Source organism: Myodes glareolus, chromosome 2 (genome assembly GCF_982192425.1).
Source record: "Myodes glareolus chromosome 2, mMyoGla1.1, whole genome shotgun sequence".
Lineage (NCBI taxonomy): Eukaryota > Metazoa > Chordata > Mammalia > Rodentia > Cricetidae > Myodes > Myodes glareolus.
The window spans coordinates 122,660,631-122,669,407 of NC_142027.1; the positions used below are offsets into that span (position 1 = coordinate 122,660,631).

The window sequence follows — 8,777 nt, forward strand, 5'->3', positions numbered from 1 at the left end:
GTAGACTGCTGAGGGGGAACTTGGGGTGTAGGACTTCTCCAAGCTCCCCACATTGTAAGCTGGAAGCCTGGGAACCTTATATTCTCAAACAGGTAAGAGCCATCAGTGTGGAAATCCAGTTAGGACTTGTGACTGTAGATTGTTGATAGGGCCCTTGCCTAGCCAGAGGCCAGGCTGGCACATATGGAGACTGTAAGTCCTCTCTGTCCCCGAGGAGCAGGGAGCCAGGGTCCTTCAGAGTGCAGTGCTAGTGGGAGGAAAAGTGGGATTCCCCTCCCCTACCCCAGGGCGCCTCAGAAACTGAAGGCATCCTGGCTGTGTATGTTTTATTAAAATAAGTCACCAACAACTTCGGTCGTTCTTTAACCACAAGGCACCTCTGATAAGCTATATAGATGGGACTCTATCAGTCATTTGAGTTCTGTTTGCCCCACGAAGGGTGTCCCTTTCCTCAACTGAGCCACCATGGGGACAGCGGGCAGGTTTCCAGCTACTGGACACATAAGGCCAAAAGGACATCTCTACCTCTATGGACTTATGGGGGGGGGGGGGTCATTTTAGCCTGGGTACCATGGGCCAGCCTGAGGTTATTGGCAAAACCAAGGCTGTCCTTCCCAACACCATAGATGCAAGGGTGAAGGGTGAGCCTGGTACTCAGAAACCATGCTGTCATGCATGGTAGGATCCATCCTGGGTGAGAATGAAGGCCAACAGGAGCTGACACACTTTCAAGTCCACAGCAGGGCGCAGAACCTCAACCAGAGTCAGCCATAGTTGGCAATGTCCCATCATTAGCCTTGAAGCCTCCCTGGCACCTGCCAGAAAGCTAGTCGGGAATGTGTCTTGTGAGGACACTTGGGACGGCCCTGGAGGGTAGTACCCTACATAGCAAAGGATGTGGTCTGGGCAGCCAGAGGCCACAGTCTTTGCCAATAGCTCAGCCCTCCGCACCTAGGGTTCTCAGCGGGGATGAGCACGTTTGAATGGCCTGTTTTGGAAACGCTCTTCTTTGAGAAGGAGTTGGGAGTCAGGCCACTACTGAGGCTGGGTCCCGTGTCCTGTGGTACACAGGGCTGTCTCTGCCTCAAGGGCATACCAGGACATGCTTGGCCCTGCTCCTGAAGCCATACAGCCTGGTAGCTATAAAAGGTAATGAAAGATGCATTCAGACTCCTCCAGGCTGGAGCTCAGGCACAGTCAGCCCAGCTTGTGGTGGGGACAGGCTGCCAGAAACAGCCTTGTGCTCGCTGGTCCAGACCACAGAGCTCTAGGTCTCCTGGGGCCCAGGTTCCAGGCCGAGCCCCCATCCATCTTTCCGGGACCTCTCCCAGACTCCGCTCCTCTGCCACCGACCCTGGGCTCCTCAGAGTACATCGGGGCCGTGGGAACTGGGCACGGCATCCCCACACCATTGCAGCTGCAGGCTGGAGGAGAACCAGTGGCGTGGCTGGCCGAGGCTGCAGTGCAGCGTGGTGCGGAAGGAGCTGCGGGCCAGCTTGGGGAAGATGATTGCCGTGCTTCCGAACCGCAGGGCACGTGGGCGAGGCTCCAGGGTCAGCTGGCTGCGGTAGCTGCGCCACGTGCAGTTGGGTGCCGCCACTATGGTCTCACTGTAGGCTGTGATTGTAGGCACCGGAGCGTAGAAGATCTTGTCGCGGAAGTACCTCTCTGAGGCGTAGGTGACCTCAGAGTTGCAGCTGGGGAGGACAGTAGGTAACAAAGGTGGTTAGCCTACCACCCTTGGTGGGCTAGCCTTACACAGAACCCCCTTCTTGACCTTGACTGTGAAGGGTCAAAGTCCCAGCTGGGACAAGCCCCACAGACAACTGGACCCTAAATTGGGAGTTTGGGGGGAGACTAAAAGGGACACAATTGGGATGATGGCTGGTGTTTAGGCAGTGACTTTGTGGACCTGGATTGTCACCATAGAGGGATATCTATGTTGTTGGAGTATTGGGGGGCAGGGGCTAACTATGGGAAAGGTCACATGGGAAAGAAAGCAGGTGAAGGCCTATGAAGGTTCCCACAGCCCTGGCTGGTGGGTGACTCCACCATTCAGAGGGACCAGTCAGTGACCCAAGAAGACGTGGGGGGTCATGGCAGCACCAGAGGGTAAGAGTTGTTGAGCCCCAAACTGGCTCCTCTGCCCTCAACAGGCAGAACCCCTTCACCAGCTCGGCAGGATCCCCTAGAGAGGATGCACTCACCGGATTTCATGCGCAGGTTCGGGGTCCACCTTGATGCTTTCTCCAAAGAATACAGGCAGCAGGCGGGGCCTCATCTCCTGGGCTGGGGGACTTTGGAAGAGGGAAACGGCCTATGTGGAGAAACGAGGGGTCACGATTTATACACTACCCCCAGTACTGGGAACAGGGTGTCAGACAGACATCCCCACATCCCTGTCTGCGTGACCCCATGAGGCTGGGGCATGACTGTCTTCCCCATGCACGGGCACCCAGGTGGGATAGATCGCTCCTGGGTCAGGTGGGCGCACCCCGCTCCCAGGGGACCCCAGGCAACCTCAGTTATCAAATGACTTCAGCACTGACCCCATCACAAAACTCCCAGATGAGGTGTTTATGGGAATGATACCAGAGAGGCTGTTTGTAGCTTGGCGTCCCCCAAATGTACAAGTTAGGTTTGCGAGGAACTGTCATGCCCTGGGCACAGCACAGGGTCCCATGTGACTGCCAAGGAGGGAGGACATGCACCCAGGCTAAGACTTCAGAGAGGTGGGTGTATTCTACGCGGTACAGAGCATTGCAGAGCCTAAAACACCAAGCGAGCCTGCCACCACAGGACCATTGCCTCTGCTTGATTCACCTGGATTTACCTGGAATCAAAAAAAAAAAAAAACAGCCCATAGACTGGGGGCACTAGCTCAGGCGTTAGAGGGTGCATGAGACCTTGTGTTCCACCTCCAGAACCCCACAAATGGGTGGCTCGCCTGTAACCCCAGCACTCAGAAGGTGGTGTCACGAGGTTCAGAGGTAAAGGCCAACCTCGGGTGCACAGTTTGAGGCCACCCTGGGCTACAAGAGAACCTGGTGACAGACGGAAAATGAGGGGACCTGACACTGGGCGATGTATGATGTGACTCAGAATGAGAAATAGGTATGGCTATAGAAATAGGCAGAAACCAACTGCCTGGGCGGCCCTATTTCAGTCAGGCGTCTCACGTGACTCGGTCAGTCGAACATAAAGCCCAGTTCAAATGGAGGAGGTGGGGGGTACTGCTCCCAGTTCAAATGGAGGAGGCAGGTGGTACTGCTCTCCAAAGGGCCCCACTGGAAAAACGGTTCAGCTGCCCCCAGGGAGTGCCCATTGCAGGCACTGAGAGAGAGATGTCCACTGGGGACAGGGCAGCTGGACGCATCATACCGAAGGGGTCTACCAAGGGTTCTAAGGCTGGAAGGGAAGAGAATTGGGTGGCAGCCACTAACCACCCCCTATAGAAGATTTCTGCAGTCAAAACCCCGGCTAAGGGTTGTTTTGAGAATGTCTCGCCTTCCAGCTGGCCTGCAGAGCCCATGGGAAAAACCCAGCTGTGTTGGGTGGAAGACAGTGCCTCCTCCCCCTCCCCAGAAATTGGGTTACAGCCCCATGGTAACTATGGAGGGGGGTGCTCTAGCACCCTTGGGGCATGCAGGGTGGGCAGGTAGCCTGAGGCTTTATATGCACTGGGGTCTTCACACCACAGTATCTGCCTCGGCAGGCTCCCTGGAGCACAGAAAGTCCCAGAAAGGTGGCCATCCAGGGATCAGGGCCCTGTTCTCTTCTAAAGAGATTGTCCAAGGCACTGCAGGATGGCTCCGTAGTTAAGAGCACATACCGTTGTTTCTGGAGGGGACCCAGATCCCAGCATCCACATGGTGGTTCACAAACACCTAATTCGAGTTCCAGGGAACAGTGCCCCCTACTGGTCTCTGTGGGCACCAGACATGTCCAAGGCACACATCAACATAGAAGGTAAATCTGAGACCTCTCGTTACAACTTGCAGTGTAACTTCACTGAACTGTGAAACTGCGTGTAGAACCCACACTCGGACTGAAGGCTGGCCAGTCCCTTGGGTTGCAGTGACCTCTGGCAGCTCTGGGACACAGGATAGAGGGGAAGGAAGGCTGAGGGCAGAGGTCATTCCTCCCCCATACCATCTTCTACCAACTCCAACGCCTCCCCCCACTTGCTGGCCCTGACCCCCCCTTTCCCAGGGCAGCTGGCTAACTACTGGTCGTCTGGGCAGATAGGGGTAGGGTAGAGAGTAGGGCTGAAGTTTTGAGAATCATGGTCACTGACTGCCCATCCCGGTAGTGGTAAACATGGCTGGCTGGAGGTGTAGCGACATGGGAAAACCTTGGCACCCTGGGAAAACCGAAAGCCACAGGGTGCATGATACTGCACGGTGGCAGAGACCAAGGTGCAATACAGAGACAGCCCCACCTGACAGTGTGCTGGCCTAGGGGAACAAGACCCTGGGCATAGCCATGGGGCCAAAAGAGCACCATAGCCCATGGAACTCATTGGACCAACAAACACCCATCAGTGAGGAAGGGGAATGCCCCACTAGCTGCTGCTGGAGGGACCAGACAGCCAGGACCTCCATGGCTGTGTCACCCCCCTCCACACACACACACGGTGCCATGTGGATACTTTGCAAGGGGTCAAATGGGTTTCTGCAAGACACCTTCGGCAGCTTCTGGTTTGTTTTGAATAAAGTCTCACTCTGTAGACCAGGCCTGGAACTCCCAGCAATCCTCCTGTCTCATCCTCCCAAGCTCTAATTGTCATTAGCTGTGTGTCAAATATGTTTGCGACCAGGAGCTCCAGTGATGGGCTTGGGTTGACGCTAACCTTGGCCCAGGAGGAAAGGAAGCTACGAGGCCATGGCAGCCCAAGTTCCTGTGCTCCCTGCAGGAGACCAGGGCAGCTGATGGTGGGCAGTGGAGCACTAACTGGCATCCTTAGAAACAGAGACACAAGAACAGAGTTGGGTGAAGATGGGGGCATCTCAAGCTGGAGTACCACCAGGGGTACTAGCCAGGGGTTCCCACCAGAAGCCACACATTGTCACTGGACCGATGGATTGCCACTGGAAGCCAGGAATGAACTCCACAGGTCTTCACCAGTCAGAGAGAGCCCTCCTTAGGCCTTGTCTGGTAGTGTGGCCTCCAGAGTTCAAGCCACCTGTTTGCGGCACCTTCCCAGCCAGTCCTAGCTGTGGTGCTTTCCCCAGAAGGTGGCTGCTGTGGGTTCCCTTGACACCTGTCAGGGTGTGTCCCCTCTGCTCTTCACACTCCAGGTGAGACTTTTCCAGGCAGGTGCCCCAACCGTGGGGGCTGGGCTCTGGAGAGAGGTGAAGGAGGCCCCGGCAGATCTGCCTGCCTCCCCTACTGCCTCTGCAAACAGAATCCGCCACTCACCTCCCATACTGGCTCCCTTCCACAAGAGCCCACACAGACACCTCACCTAGACCATGGCTCTGGTGAGCCCTGTCCCCTTTGCCTATCGATCCATTGTCTGTTCCATCCATCCATCTACATTCCCGTTTTTCCTTCCCTCTGTCCATCTATCCGTTGTCCACCCATCCTTCCTGACTCCAGGCACCAGCCCCCTCATCTCACACCAGCCTTCACAGAAGTGAAAGGGCTGAGGCCCTAAGAGTGACACCCATATCGTGTCCTTCCCGCTCTACTTGGACTAGAGCCCAGATCTACACCCACTGGGGAGGAGGAAACCCACCCCTCCGGATAGTCCAGAGTGACGTCCAAAACACAGTCTACCCTACACTACTGAAGCTAGGCTTCCTCATGAATCAACCTGGAGAGACTGGGGAGGCGGAGTCTCCCAGGCAGCGACTCCCCATGCTGCCTCTGTCATTCAGCAGTGAGCCTGTCCTCCACATGAGTAGGGGGGGCGGGGATCTAAGCAAACACCTAACACCCAGAGAGGCCCCCAGGTCAGGTCCCGAAAACCACCTGCAGTCCAGCTCTGGGGGCAATAAAACCAGATGGGGGGCCGGGAAGGGCACAGTGGCCCAAACTCCTTGTCAGTGCTGGGAGCCTGTCTGTCCTCAGCCAGGGGGACCTGGCTTCCTGCCTACCTGCCCCACACACCACAACTGTGATGGAATTCGGGGAGTGGGGAGCACCCGATGTTATCACCTGGAGCAGAAGTCCAGCTTGGAGCCCAGAGAGGCAGAGCTAGTGTTTTCATCCAGTCCTGTCTGGGTGGCTGAGCATTTCTGGGGTGAAGGTAGCAGCCAAGCAGGCCCCATTCCAGTCAATGCCTCTTGTTCTCCAGGAACCAAGGGAGGGCAACACCCCCAGCACCCCCAACACACACAAGGCCACTTCTGTACCCCTCGCACCTACTTTTCAGTCACATCCCTGCCTGAGGTTTCTAATTCGGGGTCCGGGGGGGGCTCATGAAACTGAAAAGACACAAACCTATTTTAAAAAACCAGAGCATCAGTCCCAGCCTCAGCTATCAGGGCTGGAGCCAGACCTCCTCTAGGTCTCCGGGTTCTGCCACCGGACATCAGCACAGGCCACCTTCTTAGATCCATCTCAGCCCTGGATGACTAGAATCTGCTCCCTGGTTCGCTCTGGTTTTCTGAGGCACCATTCCCGAACTGCCTGCCTGTGGAGTCACCCCACACGGCTGCCATCTCTCCCGGCGCTATGCTGCACACCGAAGGAGGTGACTGTAACCCCCCACTAGAATAACAGCTCTACACTGACTCTGAGGCTGGGAGGGAGGCGGAGCATGTGACCTCCTTCCTATAGTCTCTTCCTCGCACAATTGTAAGTAGGGCCCCAAGTCATGGGCATCTTTCTTTTATCCCACACAGCAGATCAATCGATTGGCAATTGTCAGCCTGCCTAGACCTGGGCCTAGGAGTTGCCCAAGCAGGGGAACAGGGTGGCCATTAAACAATATAGTACAGAAGAAATGGGATCTCAAGAAGATGGGCATCCTGGTGGGCGGTAACTGGTAGATGGACAGATGGGCGGGGCCACAACTGGGACCCCAAACCTGAGGCAAGGTTGCCACGGCTACAACTTCCTCTCACTATGAAAAGCAGCACCTCGACCCTGTAGCTACACGTTTTGTTTTTCTGTTTAAAAATGTAAAAGTCGTTAATTCGCATTGCAGTGAAAACCAGGGTGTGTTTAAACGCACACTGGAACCAGGTTATTCTGGGCAGCTTTAGACAACTTCCTAACCATTTTTGTGCCTCAGCTTCCTCCAGAAAATGGAGACCAGAGGCATGTAAGCACTCACTGGCAGACTGCAAGGATCAAACACGTTGGTGGGGAGAGCCATCCCTGGCCTGAGGAAAATGACATCCACACACCAGGTGTCCTTCATTATCTGGGCTCCAGCGGCCCCAGGTCTCCCTGCCCAGGCAAAGTCACAGAGCATGGCAGTTTCGCTCCCTAGCTGGCACCTACTTAGCCAGCAAAGGAAACGGTAACTGCTGCAGAGCACAGCGCCTATGGCTGGCCCAGAAAGCAGGGGAAGCATCCAGCGCTCCGTGCAGAAGGAGGTTTCTGGGTCACACAGAGTTGGAGTGACATGTTCCCGCTTGCTTCTTTCTGATCTCCCCCACAGTATGCCCTGGGATTTCTTCCCCACCACGCAGCCCACACTAGGTAACCCACGGCTGCGGGAGCACTGCTGGCCTGTCCCCAAGGCTCCTGAGAACAGCATTGCTCACTAGTGTTTGCTCCGAAAGACCTTGACCACCACCACCCCAAAGAGAGATGCAAATTCAATTCAAGATAAGATTCCAGCTTCCCTGCATGCTTGAGTCACTTGGGGAGATTTAAATAAAAGTTTAGATATCCGAACTGTGCCCTGGACGGTGTCAGTGCCTGGAGGAGGAAGCAGGCTGGACATTGATTGCTTAAAGAGCCTCAAATGCTTCCTGTGCTCTGCACACCTTGGCGGGAAAGGTCTTAACACACCCCAGTGGAGACCATCAAGCCACAGATGTGGTCATGCCACTGTGTTCAGTCGTCCTTTCTTCAAGTTGCTCCCTCGGCCCCATTGCCAGAGCAATCCAGGCAAAGCGGGGTCCAGCAGCCCCTAGAGTCGCAGCTCCGAGAGCACTTCCACTTCTACAACCCACGAGACAAAGTCCCTGAAGGCTTTCAGGCCGAGCTACGTTTTCAAAAATGTCTCCATTTAGCAGCCCTAGGATGGGTCAACAGGGCAGAAGGCAGCGGTGGCAGCAGCAGCACAGATAGGACCCACGGACAGAGGGCCACAACAGGCCCCTTTGCAGATGGTAGACTTTGGGGGCACCAGGACATTACTCAGTACTCAGCCCACCAGCACCCACCCTGAAACTCCCAGCCTACAGGTCCTGTTGAGTCCGGTGCAACTCCTGTCTGCCTCAGGAGGGAGGAGACCATGTTGGCTTTTGTATGGCCCTCCCATTGCCGGGTCCCCACGTCTTACCGCTGGAGCCTCATTGGGTCCTGGGGGTTCGGTGGTGGCACGGGTTTCCAGGGTGCCCGGCGACAGGGCGTAGAAGGGCGGGCTAGGACTGGGACTGGGGGGCAGTCCCGAGTCGGGACTGTCCAGCAAGCCGTCGCGGCTCGGCTCCCGCGTGTCCCCCATGGCCTGCAGATGCAGGTGACCCACCATGACTGGCGGGCGCGGAGTGCGGGCCCCAGCAGCTCGGGTCCCCGCCACCACTGGACCGGAGGGGAGACAAGGAGGCTACGGCCTGCGGCTCCAGCTAAGACCCGCTCCCGAGGCAACCGCC

The 8,777-nt window shown here is 56.2% G+C and overlaps 1 protein-coding gene across 1 annotated transcript; it reads right to left on the bottom strand.

The window, feature by feature from the left end:
* Window positions 1-312: 312 nt before the first annotated feature.
* On the bottom strand, window positions 313-8,777 carry Rflna (refilin A). The gene is made up of 3 exons (XM_048447199.3): window positions 8,468-8,777; window positions 2,208-2,317; window positions 313-1,697 (listed from the first exon to the last, which is right to left on the bottom strand). The coding sequence occupies exons 1-3, from the start codon at window positions 8,654-8,656 to the stop codon at window positions 1,364-1,366; spliced, it is 633 nt and encodes a 210-aa protein (XP_048303156.1). The 5' UTR covers window positions 8,657-8,777; the 3' UTR covers window positions 313-1,363.

What these genes read in the sequence shown, in the direction of transcription:
- Rflna (XM_048447199.3), bottom strand. Translation starts at nt 8,656, where the DNA reads ATGGTGGGTCACCTGCATCTGCAGGCCATGGGGGACACGCGGGAGCCG. An exon ending in GACCCAATGAGGCTCCAGCG is followed by an intron (nt 2,318 to 8,467) that starts GTAAGACGTGGG and finishes TTCTCCACATAG; the next exon opens with GCCGTTTCCCTCTTCCAAAG. An exon ending in GAACCTGCGCATGAAATCCG is followed by an intron (nt 1,698 to 2,207) that starts GTGAGTGCATCC and finishes TGTCCTCCCCAG; the next exon opens with CTGCAACTCTGAGGTCACCT.